General features: G+C 40.2%; 1 protein-coding gene across 4 annotated transcripts in view; it reads right to left on the bottom strand.

Moving 5' to 3' along the window:
• LOC110538761 (centrosomal protein of 112 kDa) overlaps positions 1 to 18,147 on the bottom strand; it is a 198,183-nt gene that overhangs the window by 93,333 nt on the left and 86,703 nt on the right. For all 4 annotated transcript variants that reach the window (XR_016485399.1, XR_016485398.1, XM_090193994.1 and 1 more), the window contains one exon: positions 9,716 to 9,898. Coding sequence is in view for 2 of the 4 variants with exons in the window: in XM_090193994.1 (XP_090050120.1) it covers positions 9,716 to 9,898 (183 nt within the window). In the remaining 2 variants the exon portion in view is untranslated. The remainder of the gene's footprint in view (positions 1 to 9,715; positions 9,899 to 18,147) is intronic.

Genomic DNA, 18,147 nt, shown 5'->3' with positions numbered 1-18,147 from the left:
GGAAATAAAAGGACTGCCTAGTATTGTTGCAGCAGGTGCATAATAGCATTCTGAACTGAAGGGTGTCAATTTAGTCCAACAGTCCTACTCTTCATGACAGCTTCCTCTCACCATGCTGACATAGAATGTGTGATTAAATACATGTTGAATAGTATGAATGTTAAGTCGTTTGTTGTATGAGGTTATACTAAATCACCTGAAGCGGCAAGAATAGATTTGAGAGGTGAGGAAATGGAAAAAAATTGAAATTAAATAGATAAAATCCAATATTCAAATATATGAATGGATAAGGGATAGAGAGAACAAAAGACAGAGAGAGAGAAAGAGCCAATCTGGAGTGGAGACCACATCTGTCTGAGCTTGGACTGAACATCAATAGGGAGAAAGGGGGAGGGAGACAGGGAAAATAAGGGACAGCTGCAGTTGGAAACAAGCTCATTTGTGGCATGTGACAAGTGGACGAGATTTAAAAACAATAGCTACCCCTACTCCAAATTCCCACCCACTCTCAGAAAATCATTTCTAATAGCAAAGCTTCTAAGAAATCAAAATGTGGAGCTGAATGTAATCTGAAATCTAATGACTTAGGTACTACAACACACAACAAACGTCAGCCATTGATCTCTCTGTGTCCGCATGAGACATGTGAAAGTGAAACTTCAAGCAGTCCTACCTCAATCACAAAAAGATGTGATCTAATCAACATGCAAAAATCACAAACATAACTCTAACCAACCCACTGATGTGTCCACTCAACAACAGACAGAGCTCAATGACTATAGGATGTCTGGGAGGAAGGGAAGACAGGGCTGGCAAAACCATCTATAGGGACTGATCAATCGTTCAAGTACAAGGCAGAGAGAGAGACAGACACACACCCACTCCCCCCAAGACACAGCGTTCTTGTCCAGCTGTCTGTTGTGTCGTCTTCTCTCTCATCAGACACCCTTCCTCAGCTCAGATTCACCCTGTCATCAGGCCCTTCATTTCTCCCTGTCTTGTTAATCACTTACTGGGAGAAAAAGTTAGTTGAAAGTTTTGCCAGGGTTATTATTTAGTCCATCACAGTGTTAAGGAGAGAACCCTTTGAGGATCTGACTCTCTCCCATGCTGTTTGAAGTCCAGATGTTTCTCAGAAAAGACGTTGTCAGGACGCGAGAGGGGGGGGGGGGGGGACGGGGACGGAATTACCCATAAAAATGAGTTGAGTGAAGTCGCTGTAAGAACGAGCCAATAGAATGATCACGTTTCTGTTGTTCAGGACAACAAGGCTTAAATTCATTTGGAATGTTGGTGTAGTTTCTGAAGTGGAATTCTTTGGACGGACTAATAAGGAAACAGACTCCAATGCCCTCAAAGCATGAGAAAAAACAGCACTAACTAAGTGAAATACATATCACCCCTGCACAACAACAGTTAATCCATTTAAATATCCAGCAGCTTGAGGAGAGGACAGATCCACTGTGCCGTGGCAGACAGTCAGAACACAAACAAAACTATTTATTAGGTTTAAAAACAAGAGAAAACATGAGTATTGCACCAGAATATGGACTGTGTTTGGGGACAGAGAGGACTGCGTGTCTCTTGAGTGTGTTTGATGAGGGAGTGTGTGTGTGTGTCTCCCTCTCTCTGTAACTCTCTCTCTGTCTCTCTAATGGGGCTCTCTTCCACCCTCCTGTGCCGCTGATCGGCTAACAGAGCAGCACAGGCTGCAGGCGAACACATTTACTGAGAGCTGCTGTCCTGGCTGCAAGGTTAACACATGTACTGCGAGCTGCTGTCCAGGCTGCAGGTGAACACATTTACTGAGAGCTGCTGTCCTGGCTGCAAGGTTAACACATGTACTGAGAGCTGCTGTCCTGGCTGCAAGGTTAACACATTTACTGAGAGCTGCTGTCCAGGCTGCAGGTGAACACATTTACTGAGAGCTGCTGTCCTGGCTGCAGGTTAACACATTTACTGAGAGCTGCTGTCCAGGCTGCAGGTTAACACATTTACTGAGAGCTGCTGTCCAGGCTGCAGGTTAACACATTTACTGAGAGCTGCTGTCCTGGCTGCAGGTTAACACATTTACTGAGAGCTGCTGTCCAGGCTGCAGGTTAACACATTTACTGAGAGCTGCTGTCCAGGCTGCAGGCGAAGACATTTACTGAGAGCTGCTGTCCAGGCTGCAGGCTAACACATTTATTGAGAGCTGCTGTCCAGGCTGCAGGCGAACACATTTACTGAGAGCTGCTGTCCAGGCTGCAGGCTAACACATGTACTGAGAGCTGCTGTCCAGGCTGCAGACGAACACATTTACTGAGAGCTGCTGTCCAGGCTGCAGGTTAACACATTTACTGAGAGCTGCTGTCCAGGCTGCAGGCGAAGACATTTACTGAGAGCTGCTGTCCAGGCTGCAGGTTAACACATTTACTGAGAGCTGCTGTCCAGGCTGCAGGTTAACACATTTACTGAGAGCTGCTGTCCAGGCTGCAGACGAACACATTTACTGAGAGCTGCTGTCCAGGCTGCAGGCGAACACATTTACTGAGAGCTGCTGTCCAGGCTGCAGGCGAACACATTTACTGAGAGCTGCTGTCCTGACTGCAGGCGAACACATTTACTGAGAGCTGCTGTCCTGGCTGCAGGCTAACACATTTACTGAGAGCTGCTGTCCAGGCTGCAGGCGAACACATTTACTGAGAGCTGCTGTCCTGGCTGCACGGACTGGCAACTGATGCTGCTTTTTCAGCTCATCCTTTCATCTTCAAAGATAATGGTTGAAATGGAGGACTATGAGCGTGGCAAAAGCCCAGTTGACGGTTTTGGATGGTAAAAGCATCACAATGATGACCCCAAGGCTGAGGAGGAGGATTTGGGATAATACCCTCTGTGTGTTGGACGCCAACTCCAAACTCCCAACCCAGCATCACACCAATCTCCAAATAACTATTTCCTCATTAGTTGATGATACAGCAAACACCACTGCAGCCACAAAAAGGCACAAGAGAAGGGTCCTTAACTGGAAAAGAAACATCTAATTTAAACGGCACTGTCACTGCACAAAGCTCATTTAAACAGTACTGTCACTGCACAAAGCTCATTTAAACAGCACTGTCACTGCACAAAGCTCATTTAAACAGTACTGTCACTGCACAAAGCTCATTTAAACAGCACTGTCACTGCACAAAGCTCATTTAAACAGTACTGTCACTGCACAAAGCTCATTTAAATAGTACTGTCACTGCACAAAGCTCATTTAAACAGTACTGTCACTGCACAAAGCTCATTTAAACAGTACTGTCACTGCACAAAGCTCATTTAAACAGTACTATCACTGCACAAAGCTCATTTAAACAGTACCGTCACTGCACAAAGCTCATTTAAACAGCACTGTCACTGCACAAAGCTCATTTAAACAGTACTATCACTGCACAAAGCTCATTTAAACAGTACTGTCACTGCACAAAGCTCATTTAGACAGCACTGTCACTGCACAAAGCTCATTTAAACAGTACTGTCACTGCACAAAGCTCATTTAAACAGCACTGTCACTGCACAAAGCTCATTTAAACAGTACTGTCACTGCACAAAGCTCATTTAAACAGCACTGTCACTGCACAAAGCTCATTTAAACAGTACTGTCACTGCACAAAGCTCATTTAAACAGTACGGTCACTGCACAAAGTTCATTTAAATAGTACTGTCACTGCACAAAGCTTATTTAAACAGTACTGTCACTGCACAAAGCTCATTTAAACAGTACTGTCACTGCACAAAGCTCATTTAAACAGTACTGTCACTGCACAAAGCTCATTTAAACAGCAATGTCACTGCACAAAGCTCATTTAAACAGTACTGTCACTGCACAAAGTTCATTTAAATAGTACTGTCACTGCACAAAGCTCATTTAAACAGGACTGTCACTGCACAAAGCTCATTTAAACAGTACTGTCACTGCACAAAGTTCATTTAAATAGTACTGTCACTGCACAAAGCTCATTTAAACAGGACTGTCACTGCACAAAGCTTATTTAAACAGCAATGTCACTGCACAAAGCTCATTTAAACAGTACTGTCACTGCACAAAGTTCATTTAAATAGTACTGTCACTGCACAAAGCTCATTTAAACAGGACTGTCACTGCACAAAGCTCATTTAAACAGTACTGTCACTGCACAAAGTTCATTTAAATAGTACTGTCACTGCACAAAGCTCATTTAAACAGGACTGTCACTGCACAAAGCTTATTTAAACAGCAATGTCACTGCACAAAGCTCATTTAAACAGTACGGTCACTGCACAAAGCTCATTTAAACAGTACTGTCACTGCACAAAGCTCATTTAAACAGTACTGTCACTGCACAAAGCTCATTTAAACAGTACTGTCACTGCACAAAGCTCATTTAAACAGTACTGTCACTGCACAAAGCTCATTTAAACAGTACTGTCACTGCACAAAGCTCATTTAAACAGTACTGTCACTGCACAAAGCTTATTTAAACAGCACTGTCACTGCACAAAGCTCATTTAAACAGTACGGTCACTGCACAAAGTTCATTTAAATAGTACTGTCACTGCACAAAGCTCATTTAAACAGTACTGTCACTGCACAAAGCTCATTTAAAACAGTACTGTCACTGCACAAAGCTAATTTAAACAGTACTGTCACTGCACAAAGCTCATTTAAACAGCACTGTCACTGCACAAAGCTCATTTAAACAGTACTGTCACTGCACAAAGTTCATTTAAATAGTACTGTCACTGCACAAAGCTCATTTAAACAGTACTGTCACTGCACAAAGCTCATTTAAACAGCACTGTCACTGCACAAAGCTCATTTAAACAGTACTGTCACTGCACAAAGCTCATTTAAACAGTACTGTCACTGCACAAAGCTCATTTAAACAGTACTGTCACTGCACAAAGCTCATTTAAACAGTACTGTCACTGCACAAAGCTCATTTAAACAGTACTGTCACTGCACAAAGCTCATTTAAACAGTACTGTCACTGCACAAAGCTCATTTAAACAGTACTGTCACTGCACAAAGCTCATTTAAACAGTACTGTCACTGCACAAAGCTCATTTAAACAGTACTGTCACTGCACAAAGCTCATTTAAACAGTACTGTCACTGCACAAAGCTCATTTAAACAGTACTGTCACTGCACAAAGCTCATTTAAACAGCACTGTCACTGCACAAAGCTCATTTAAACAGCACTGTCACTGCACAAAGCTCATTTAAACAGTACGGTCACTGCACAAAGCTCATTTAAACAGTACTGTCACTGCACAAAGCTCATTTAAACAGCACTGTCACTGCACAAAGCTCATTTAAACAGCACTGTCACTGCACAAAGCTCATTTCAAGTTGCAGGACAATTCAATATGCTTTATTTTAAAAAAAGAAAATATTTTTTTATATAAACTTTATTTAACTAGTGAAATCAGTTAAGAACAAATTCTATTTTACAATGACGGCCTGCAATGGCAAATATATTTCAAATGAGTAGGCAACAGTCACCAATAAGCCATCCTCAACAGTTCCATCCTGTAGGTGTATGGGCCAACATTGCTGTTCTGCAGAATGAATGAGTTGTGTGTTCCACCTGGCCACCACATGCAGCAGCATCTTTTGCACATCACATAACCTCCACATTAAGGCCTTTTCTGTCCACATAGTTGAATTCCTTTTGGGATGGTGCTTTTATGGCGATGTGGGTGCTGTCCATTGATCCATTCGTATTTGGGAACCCATTGGTGGCAAAGAAACCTCTCGACTTCAACCGGTTGTGTGATGGTGTATGGAAGTTGCAACTGTTCATTTTGCTGATGATTTTATCCAAAACATTGGCTCATCGAGGTTTTGAGATGCCGATCGGCAAACTCACTCTGAGGAACCTACTGGGTACATAACTTAAACGCATGTCTGACATGTATTGAGGGGCACAATCATGGATTGATTTAAAAACAATAGAAGAATTTTAAAATTAATTGTAAAACTCCCAGACAGCTAGTGCAGACCTTAAAACAGGTGAATCGTCTGCGTAGCAGTGAAAATCAATGCTGTGCGTTCTGATAACGCTGCCAAGAGGTAACATATATAAACTGAAGGACAGAGAGCTGTTTGGCATCTGTGTTGGCGCTAAGATCCTTTACCACTTTAACTAAGGCTGTCTCTGTGCTGTGGTGGGCACAAAAAACACATTCCATTTTTTTTTAAACACAGTTGGCACCCAAAAAATATTTTGCGGTTTGAAAACGAATTTCTCCTGAATGTTGTTTCAGAATGGAAGGTTGGAGATTTGGCGAAAATTGCTAGGAGCTGCAGAATCTACATGACTTCTTCAGAAGCGGTTTCCGCACAGCAGTTTTTGGCACAGTGGAGATAGTGTCTGTGAACAGGAAGTGATTAACAATAGTTTGCACTTCTTCAGATATGCAATTAAAAACAGTTTTGAAGAAGGTGGTGGGGATAGGATCCAGAGGGCAGGTAGAAGGCTTAAGTTGTGATATCACTAAAAACGATGCAGAACAAACTCTTTGGTCCTTTAAAAACCTGCTGTATGTAAAATAGTGTTCTATAGATTGGAAAATACTAAATGTGACTAATGACAACATAATGCATGTCCATAGTGCCTTTACGTGGTAGGCTAGGGCACAAAACCTATCATCAGGTCTTACTTGACTGATACCCAGCCTAATGTTGGTTATCTTATCTCCGCAAACGTATCACATTTAGATGTGGGGGAACATTCACATAGAATTGAGGGGGTAGGATTTATTAGGTCATCAATGGTGGAGAAGAGCACTCTGATTAATTCTGATTAATTGTGATCAAGTTAGAAAAATGAGTCCGTCTGGCACTTCTAATTGCCTTGTTATATATTTCAAGTTGCTCTCTCAGAATATCATAATGGACGTACAACTTTTACTTTCTCCACTTCCGCAATGTTTCTTTAATTGATCTCTTTAATTGAGCTCTCCTTGTCCAGACTCTAGACCTTTATTTAGCAGGGTAACACAGACAGTTGGTCAGGGAAGGGGCCCCTGCAGAGTATCCTTGATAACAACAAGTGGTGATGAGGCCAGGACAGAGAACTCTTGTGCTCCACCACCTCCTGCTGCATCTCCTTCTCCTCTTCCTGCGTAGTCTCCTCTTCATCCTGCATCTCCTCCTCCTCCATGTTGACCACGACTCATTTGTTGTCCTTCCCAACTGGTTGGGTGGGGTGGAGGCCAGCCTATTTATTAGACTCATCCTACCATGTGAAGGGGATGAGTCGGGATTACTCATCCTCACGACGTGTGGCTGACATCCGCTCCCTCTGCCAGCTTTCCATAGTCAGGAAGAGAGAGAGTAAGTGAGCAACACAATCCTTCCAGAGATTCCAGGAAGAGAAGGAAGAGCGGGAAAGCAGGGCCTGGATCCAATCACCTCGCCAGGAGTTGATTCCCAAATCCTGGCAGTCACATCGGGACAGATTCCATTGTCTGTCTTCCTCACACACAAGATAGTGTGGGTGAGTCGCTTGATGGAATGTTGAATACCACTTAAGCCTCACAATAGTGAAAAGTACTAAGTAGTAGGAATTAAATAGTGCATTTAAGCTATGCTTGCCAGTTTCAGAAAGCGTTCATATTTTCTGGATGCATCAATAAAATACTCTGCTTTTCAACATTCCTCTTTCAAAACTATCAGGACTTTTCAGAATCTGTGGAGGTTGAATCCCCCATTTATTTCCATCTGTATGACAGAGTTTCAAAGGGGTAAACGTCTATGGTAATGCAAACCTACTTCATAATATGGGACCTAAAGTGATGTTAAAAAAACTCATCTTTCTAATTGGCTCATTCATCCCCCCTCCTGTCCCCTGTAACTATTCCCCAGGTCCTTACCGTAGATGAGAATGTGCTCTCAGTCAACTTACCTGGTAAAATAAGGGTTAAATAAATACATACAAATAACATACGTACATTCTGGAGCCCAACTGCTGCTCTCCAAGAACCTGAACCACAGAGAACTTTGGTTTTATTTCTTTTTCATTGGGGGAGGGGAGATTTTGAGGTGCGTTGTGGCTCCACATAATCGTATGGTCGAGCGATGGCCATGGCAGAGACAGACAGACTAACCAGAATAGTAGAGTGGATGCCAACAGATACCTCAAATCATAGTTGAGAGAGTGTGTTCAGGGTAGCTGTGTATGAGAAGGAAGATGAGATGTTTTCTTCCACTGAAAGGAGCAGGCCATATGGAAAGCTGTCACCTCTGCCATATAGAACAGTGCGTACTGTACACATAACCCTGTCTTACTGTCAAACGTATGGAGCGGATGAACATGAAATAACAATGTTTCTAAAACATTTGACTGTTTGACCTTGAAATGCTACAGTTTAAATGCCATCTTTCTATACTTCTAATCATATTTCTATGAATTCATTTATGGCCAATAAGGTCAAATAGTAAAGACAACATATTTATTTTATTCCCCATTTAAGTCTAAATGCTTTTAAATCTAGGCCTATACTAATTCATACTAGACCTACTTCTTAAAAAGAATAATCATCTTAACGATGAATAATAATCTTAACGGTGAAATTCCATTTGGTTCTGTTGTTCGTACACAGTTGTGTAACCTGGGAACCATCTGTGCCCGCCGTTTGCTGCAAAAACATTTGAGAGTCGCCGTTTGTCCAAATGTCCAAAAATACTGAATGTGCACGGCTGGACCCCTAGTCTCCAGCCAGGAGCCAATAAACAAGCCCTCGCCATGCTGACATTCTACATTTGATCTGGAGGCTTGAGGAGTCAAATACATCCCCGGACGGGGGCTGCTCTGTCAAATGGCTTCCCACAGCGTCTCCATGCTAGCCAGGCAGGAGAAGCGGCGAGGAGAGGGGAGATGGAGGGAAGAGAGTGGAGCAGGGCTGCAGGGAGAGAAAACCTGCTGGAATCAAAAGTGTTAAATAGGCTTGGGGATTGGGGACTCCATCAATATAGCGCCAAATGTCATATAGCCATTGTAGCGGTAGTGTGTTGTTGTAATGGGAAAGTAACTGGTGCTTATGGGAGGGAGATGGCTACCTGCGGTGAGGGGAGAATGCCATGTACAGCCTGTTCCTCCGTAGGGGGATTACGGGGCACTCGCCGTATGCGGCTGATACACGGCTGATACCGACCCCGGTGAACCAGGGAAAGAAAGGAGAGAAATGCAACCCAGGGTTTGGGGAAGAAAAGGCCAGAGGTACTGCACAGCGACCAAGAGCCTTCCTTTCCTTTATCTGGCAACCTGTGGTTTCCAGGCGTTTCAAGTCTTTTCACTTCTAGCACGGAACCCTGCCGCGAAACCAGGAAAGAAATACAGAACCGCATTAGAAGTTAGCACTGTATGATAATATTAATTTATTTCGGATTAATCGGCATTTAACTTTTCTATTCATTTGCAGTCCTTCCTACAACAACAACGGTCCTCCCTATTTTATTTCGCAAATAAAATAATTTAGGATTGAAATAAGAATTCGGGATTCTTCCTTTCCGCTCACACACACCTGCACCGCTACAAAACAAATTCTGCTCAGAAATCGCACCTAGCAGCAGGTGAGAAAGTACTACTCGCAGCGTTTTTGAAAGCCCAGCACCACAGAACGTTAATGGCCAAACAAAATGGTGACCAGGAGAGAACCTGCGGGAGAGCGGTGCGGACTAGAGGAGAGTAGTGAGACCTCCTACCTGGGCGTCGTGTTGCCTCCACTCCTGGGTCTGGTGCTGGTGCTGGTGCAGGGCGGCCCGCGCCTCCCTCTCCATGGTGCCCACCTCCCGCTGGTGCTGCTGGACCAGATTGTCCCTCTCCGTGCTGTAATGCTGCTGTAGACGCATCCTCTCCTGCTCCTGCCCTGCACGCTGCTCGCACATCTGATTGGACAACAGGAGGTGAGAGGAAGAAGACTACAATCAGCCCCAGCCCTGTCGTCATGACAATTGTTCCATCAATCCACCCATACATCCCTTCCATCCCTCCCCATACTCCAATGCGCCCCGCCGTTGCACAAAGGACAGGACCAAAAAAAAGAGAAAGTTTGTCTCTTGCCTCACGACTTGATGACTCCACGACATAATGCAATTCTTTACATCATTATTACCTCACACTGTTTCCATCCCACTATCGCTCGCTCTCTTTCTCCAAATCAGACTCCTGTCGCTCCTATCGGCATATAAATGAGCAGTTAGCTTGGGCTGTCTATGCAGAGAGGCTGTGAGGGGTTAGCCATCTGGCTACTAGAGGAGCTACCCTCGCCCCATGCTATGAGTCTCACAGCGTGGGGAAATGGGCTTAGTAAGGGCGATGCCTATCATCATTATACTACGCCCCACTCAGAGGACGTGAGGAGAAGGAAGACAGGAACAAACTTCGGAGGGGAGAAATCTACAAAAAGCGGAGAGGAGATGGAACATGTTCCTTCAACCTGCCATCGTATTCATTCAGAGTCCGACAGACTGCTGCAGAAGAATCAAATCAGTGTTTGCTTTCAAATTTGGTTGCCTATCGCCGCCAAATGATCGTAGCTGTACAGGTCTACGCTGACAACGAGAGACTATTTAGAGGACAAAATAACAAAAAGCTTCCCACAAGCTGACCAACAGAAATGCTGCCCCAACCGACACACTGAGACAGTGAGTCATCGTCTGATGGAATTAACAGAAAACCTAAAAGAAAAAAGAGACGGGGAAAAATACAAAAGAATCCTCCAAAAGAAAGAACCCCTTTAGAAACATACCATGCTGTCAGTCAGTTGAGCTAGGCTATCCCAGTGTCCACAGACAGCTCCTCTCTGCAGCGTTAGCTCTGCTAGCCTAGCGCTGCGGATCTGAGACAAGTCACCTGCTGTGAGGTAAAGCCTGGTGGCGGAGTGCTGAGAACGCTAAAGCCCAAGCACCGCCAGTGTCTGCTTTTTTCCCAGGCTCCGCTCTCTCTGCTCTCACACCCCCAAGGCGGGGTACCCATGACCCTGTCCCATCCCCACGGTGTGCTCCCCTGCCGGGGCTGTGAAAGGCCAGCAGGGGCCCTGGGCTGGGGCCCAGCTCTGAAGCTAATCCTCCACACATTGTGCTCCCCCGGCACCCTACCTGGGTCTGCCACAGATAGGACAGACAGATAGGACAGACAGATAGGACAGACAGATAGGACAGACAGACAGACAGACAGACAGACAGAGACAGACAGACAGACAGACAGACAGACAGACAGAGACTAGGCAGAGAGCCCTAGTCCCAGCCCACAGGTTTAGCCCACAGTTTTAGCCCACAGGTTTAGCCCACAGGTTTAGCCCACAGGTTTAGCCCCAAGCTCCAGACACTGCTTACGCTTAGACTAATGCTATTCTGGTGATGAATGGGTATATCGACAGGAGGCTGGATTCCTCACTCAGTAAAGGTCACAAAAGACACTTCTATCAGCCACGCAGGATTTCAGGGTTTCCCCACTACTTGCGTTTAGGTAGATTTGAAAACTGTAAAGGGAGGGATGACTGAATACAATGTTTTACCTGGATTTTCTCTGTGGTTCTTCTATTGCTGTCGCACATCTACATTTGTAAGGAATTAGTTAGTATGTGTACATTCTACCAAAACACACACACACACACACACTACTAAACACACACACTAATAAACACACATACTCACACACTTGGGACATAAACAGTAGTTTTCAGAAAGACATCCCACAGCTCATTTCTAGAGCAAAATCCTCTTAGACAGTTCACCACAAACACAAACAAAGCATTGTGTGAGACCGGCCTGGCCATCTTCCGTGTTATTGTCATTGGAGATGTTCGGCTTTGCTGCTCCCACAGAGTTAATACATGACATCTGCTCTGTAATTCAATTCCATTCACTATAATATAATTCATTCAGTAATATAATAGAGACCCAATCATATCCAGCAACTGGATTTCACAGTCATGCAGAATCACGCCACAGATCATGATTCATATCTCCACAGCATGTCAGAGTCTGATGGGCTGACTGATAGGCGGCTAATTCCTACGCAAAACTACAACAACAGCGTGACACCCGACGACAGGAGAGACAAGTGGGGAAGCGTTGGCTTACTGTTTCGTGTGACCGTCCTGATTTCATTTCAGGGTTTTGGTTTTGAGAGAGAGAGGGGGTTTGGAGGTGGACAGGAAGGCCGAGTTAGATCTGTTTTCAAAAAAGTAACATTATGAAAGGAGGCAGAGGAGGAGAGAGAGAGAGAAAGAGAGAGAGAGAGAGAGAGAGAGAGAGAGAGAGAGAGAGAAAGAGGGATTATGGAGACACAAACATCCTGGTTACGTCACAGACTGGGTGCTGAGGCTCTTAAAAGGGCCGGAGAACTTAAAGGGGAGAGGGAGAACTGTCTGGCCTCAGCAGGGTGACGAGAAGGGGAGAGGGAGAACTGTCTGGCCTCAGCAGAGTGACGAGAAGGGAAGAGGGAAAACTGTCTGGCCTCAGCAGAGTGATGAGAAGGGGAGAGGGAGAACTGTCTGGCCTCAGCAGAGTGACGAGAAGGGGAGAGGGAAAACTGTCTGGCCTCAGCAGAGTGACGAGAAGGGGAGAGGGAAAACTGTCTGGCTTCAGCAGGGTGACGAGAAGGGGAGAACCTTCTGGCCCAGCAGGGTGATGAGAAGGGGAGAGGGAGAACTGTCAGGCTTCAGCAGGGTGACGAGAAGGGGAGAGGGAAAACTGTCTGGCTTCAGCAGGGTGACGAGAAGGGGAGAACCTTCTGGCCCAGCAGCGTGACGAGAAGGGGAGAGGGAGAACTGTCTGGCCTCAGCAGGGTGACAAGAAGGGGAGAGAGAAGAACTGTCTGGCCTCAGCAGGGTGACGAGAAGGGGAGACGATGAGCGTTTCGGTGTGTGGATGCGTTTACTAGACCTAGACTTTGTGTCATTTGTTGTCACCAAATATCTGAGGAGCAGGACAGATTAGGGGTTTCCATGGGGTCAGGGGTTACGCCACCATCTATAACAGCCTTATGACCTCCCTACGTCAGTTCAACGTCAAGGAGCAGGGCTGTGAAGGGCCGGCGTGACGTCCTAATGACCTGGAGGTCAGAGGGAAACAACTCCTCTATACATGGAGCCTCCTTTAAAACTCTCACTGATGTGACCTCAGTGGAATGCCCCTTTGTGAATGGTTCAATGGGCAAACTTGACCTGGTGACCCCGAGACACCAATCACATTACAAGGGAACATGCAATTGGAAAATACACATCAGACAGACACGAGACTCTTTCTATACGCTCCGAATCTCTCTCTCTCTCTCTCCACTCTTCTGCTCTCTTTATCTCTGAGGTGGACGTCACCGATGAGGACACCAAATGTGGCATTAGCACAGAGGGCTGATGTACTGGGAAAGAGAGATGTTTCTCTCGGTGTATCGCTGAAGAAAATGACGCCAAATGCTTATAGTATGAAATAGATGCCTCTGCCTTTCTTTCATTTCCTTCCCTTGGTTAGTGTTGATTATCTTCACTTAAATATTTTCAGAACTCTGGTAATTGTCCTTGACCCCTTCTGTCACATACATACTGTTCTCCATTTAAAAGGGATTATGATATTTACATCCCGGTAAACATTTTCAGATGTTTCAAATTCAGCAACACTGACACACAAACAATGGAAAATTACAACTAGGATAAAAACCTGCTTTTGTCGACAAACTATTTAATGGTAGGACTGAAACGCAATTGTCACTACTACAACGTTTTGTGAAAACACTTTCACATCTTCAACTGAGCTCCACTTCTGCTCCTCACTTTAACTCCAATTTAATGGGCATTTTATGTGGATTTAAATAAATAAAAGGAGAATTCACGATACGATTATATTCAAACTTCAATAACCCCTGTATCGAGAGATTATTAGGAAAGGCGCAACCTCAAACCGACGATTCCACCACGGACCAAATCGGAAACGGAAACCCATTCCTCTATTTGCCACCACAACATTGCTCTCATATCCTCCACTCCAAAACATCTGGAGCGAGTGACACGCAGCGCTAGTCTGTCTGCGCGTGGGGAATGAGAGTCGGATGGTTATTAGGCGGGAGGTGGAGAGATAGATGTGTTTTTTTAAAGAGCTCGGGAAATCAATCATGTCTTTGACACACACTGTAATCACAGATGATACCCTAGTTAGTGACTGGATACACTGAGAATGAGTGGACTCTCTAGTGTCACAGATATGAGGTTGGCTCACAACAATACTGAATATTACTCATTGGACATAGTAGCTGACACAAAGGTGATATTAAAAACATCTGTTTTTCAACTCATACACCAAGTTAAAACATAGGCTACATATACAGTATGCTGTGTAAACATGTAATGGTCCCTGTGTGTTTAGTCGTTTCGACCGATGACACCGCTTGGCATGGTAGTTAACTTCACAGCTCCAAAGAGGCTAAACTGAACAGCAATTAAGGGGAATGGTGTCTCCAATTCTTCATACAATCCCATCATTTCAACCAGATAATGGACATTCCAGTGGGTTAATTGAATTTCCTCCTCATAAAAGTAGACTTTATATCAGCGAGTTAGATTTCAATAGAAAAGGAAAATGGTTTGGAGATTTCTAATCAGAGGAAACTGATGGGGCTGGAAGATAAGACGACGGTAGGACCCGAACACAGATTGAATCAGAGTTTTCCATTGGGGGTTTAATAGTTGATTAAGACCCCAAATATCTGTTGATATATAATAAATATAATAAATACAGAGAAATAAAATATAATAAATACAGAGGAATAAAATATAATAAATACAGAGGAATAAAATATAATAAATACAGAGGAATAAAATATAATAAATACAGAGGAATAAAATATAATAAATACAGAGGAATAAATTATAATCAATACAGAGGAATAAAATATAATAAATACAGAGGAATAAAATATAATAAATACAGAGGGATAAAATATAATAAATACAGATGAATAAAATATAATAAATACAGAGGAATAAAATATAATAAATACAGAGGAATAAAATATAATAAATACAGAGGAATAAAATATAATAAATACAGAGGAATAAAATATAATAAATACAGAGGAATAAAATATAATCAATACAGAGGAATAAAATATAATCAATACAGAGGAATAAAATATAATAAATACAGAGGAATAAAATATAATAAATACAGAGGAATAAAATATAATCAATACAGAGGAATAAAATATAATAAATACAGAGGAATAAAATATAATAAATACAGAGGAATAAAATATAATCAATACAGAGGAATAAAATATAATAAATACAGAGGAATAAAATATAATAAATACAGAGGAATAAAATATAATAAATACAGAGGAATAAAATATAATAAATACAGAGGAATAAAATATAATAAATACAGAGGAATAAAATATAATAAATACAGAGGAATAAAATATAATCAATACAGAGGAATAAAATATAATCAATACAGAGGAATAAAATATAATCAATACAGAGGAATAAAATATAATAAATACAGAGGAATAAAATATAATAAATACAGAGGAATAAAATATAATCAATACAGAGGAATAAAATATAATCAATACAGAGGAATAAAATATAATAAATACAGAGGAATAAAATATAATAAATACAGAGGAATAAAATATAATAAATACAGAGGAATAAAATATAATAAATACAGAGGAATAACATATAATAAATACAGAGGAATAAAATATAATAAATACAGAGGAATAAAATATAATCAATACAGAGGAATAAAATATAATAAATACAGAGGAATAAAATATAATAAATACAGAGGAATAAAATATAATAAATACAGAGGAATAAAATATAATAAATACAGAGGAATAAAATATAATAAATACAGAGGAATAAAATATAATAAATACAGAGGAATAAAATATAATAAATACAGAGGAATAAAATATAATAAATACAGAGGAATAAAATATAATAAATACAGAGGAATAAAATATAATAAATACAGAGGAATAAAATATAATCAATACAGAGGAATAAAATATAATAAATACAGAGGAATAAAATATAATAAATACAGAGGAATAAAATATAATCAATACAGAGGAATAAAATATAATCAATACAGAGGAATAAAATATAATAAATACAGAGGAATAAAATATAATAAATACAGAGGAATAACATATAATAAATACAGAGGAATAAAATATAATAAATACAGAGGAATAACATATAATAAATACAGAGGAATAAAATATAATAAATACAGAGGAATAAAATATAATCAATACAGAGGAATAAAATATAATAAATACAGAGGAATAAAATATAATAAATACAGAGGAATAAAATATAATAAATACAGAGGAATAAAATATAATAAATACAGAGGAATAAAATATAATAAATACAGAGGAATAAAATATAATAAATACAGAGGAATAAAATATAATAAATACAGAGGAATAAAATATAATAAATACAGAGGAATAAAATATAATCAATACAGAGGAATAAAATATAATAAATACAGAGGAATACAATATAATCAATACAGAGGAATAAAATATAATAAATACAGAGGAATAAAATATAATAAATACAGAGGAATAAAATATAATAAATACAGAGGAATAAAATATAATAAATACAGAGGAATAAAATATAATAAATACAGAGGAATAAAATATAATAAATACAGAGGAATAAAATATAATAAATACAGAGGAATAAAATATAATAAATACAGAGGAATAAAATATAATCAATACAGAGGAATAAAATATAATAAATACAGAGGAATAAAATATAATAAATACAGAGGAATAAAATATAATAAATACAGAGGAATAAAATATAATAAATACAGAGGAATAAAATATAATAAATACAGAGGAATAAAATATAATAAATACAGAGGAATAAAATATAATAAATACAGAGGAATAAAATATAATAAATACAGAGGAATAAAATATAATAAATACAGAGGAATAAAATATAATAAATACAGAGGAATAAAATATAATAAATACAGAGGAATAAAATATAATAAATACAGAGGAATAAAATATAATAAATACAGAGGAATAAAATATAATAAATACAGAGGAATAAAATATAATCAATACAGAGGAATAAAATATAATAAATACAGAGGAATAAAATATAATAAATACAGAGGAATAAAATATAATAAATACAGAGGAATAAAATATAATAAATACAGAGGAATAAAATATAATAAATACAGAGGAATAAAATATAATAAATACAGAGGAATAAAATATAATAAATACAGAGGAATAAAATATAATAAATACAGAGGAATAAAATATAATAAATACAGAGGAATAAAATATAATAAATACAGAGGAATAAAATATAATCAATACAGAGGAATAAAATATAATAAATACAGAGGAATAAAATATAATAAATACAGAGGAATAAAATATAATAAATACAGAGGAATAAAATATAATAAATACAGAGGAATAAAATATAATAAATACAGAGGAATAAAATATAATAAATACAGAGGAATAAAATATAATAAATACAGAGGAATAAAATATAATCAATACAGAGGAATAAAATATAATCAATACAGAGGAATAAAATATAATCATTTAAAAACTCACTCAAATGGATTTCAGAATGTCCCACATTCAATGAGAGTACAAAACATTAGAAACACCTGCTATTTCCATGACATAGACTGACCAGGTAAATCCAGTTGAAAGCTATGATCCCTTATTGATGTCACTTGTTAAATCCACTTCAATCAGTGTAGATGAAGGGGGGAAGGCAGGTTAAAGAAGGATTTGTGAGCCTTGAGACAAGTGAGACATGGATTGTGTATGTGTGTTATTCAGAGGGTGAATGGGCAAGACAAAATATTTAAGTGCCATTGAACGGGGTATGGTAGTAGGTGCCAGGCGCACCGGTTTGTGTCAAGATCTGTAACACTGCTGGGTTTTTCACACTCAACAGTTTCCCTTGTGTATCAAGAATGGTCCACCACCATAAGGACATCCAGCCAACTTGACACAACTGTGGAAAGCATTGGAGTCAACAGGAACCAGCATCCCTGTGAAAAGCTTTCGACACCTTGTAGAGTCAATGCCCTGACGAATTGAGGCTGTTCTGAGGGCA

This window comes from Oncorhynchus mykiss, chromosome 12 (assembly GCF_057628025.1).
Source record: "Oncorhynchus mykiss isolate SJ-2025 chromosome 12, ASM5762802v1, whole genome shotgun sequence".
Lineage (NCBI taxonomy): Eukaryota > Metazoa > Chordata > Actinopteri > Salmoniformes > Salmonidae > Oncorhynchus > Oncorhynchus mykiss.
The sequence above is the reverse complement of the archived record's forward strand: the minus strand, read 5'-3'. Positions and strand labels throughout refer to the sequence as shown.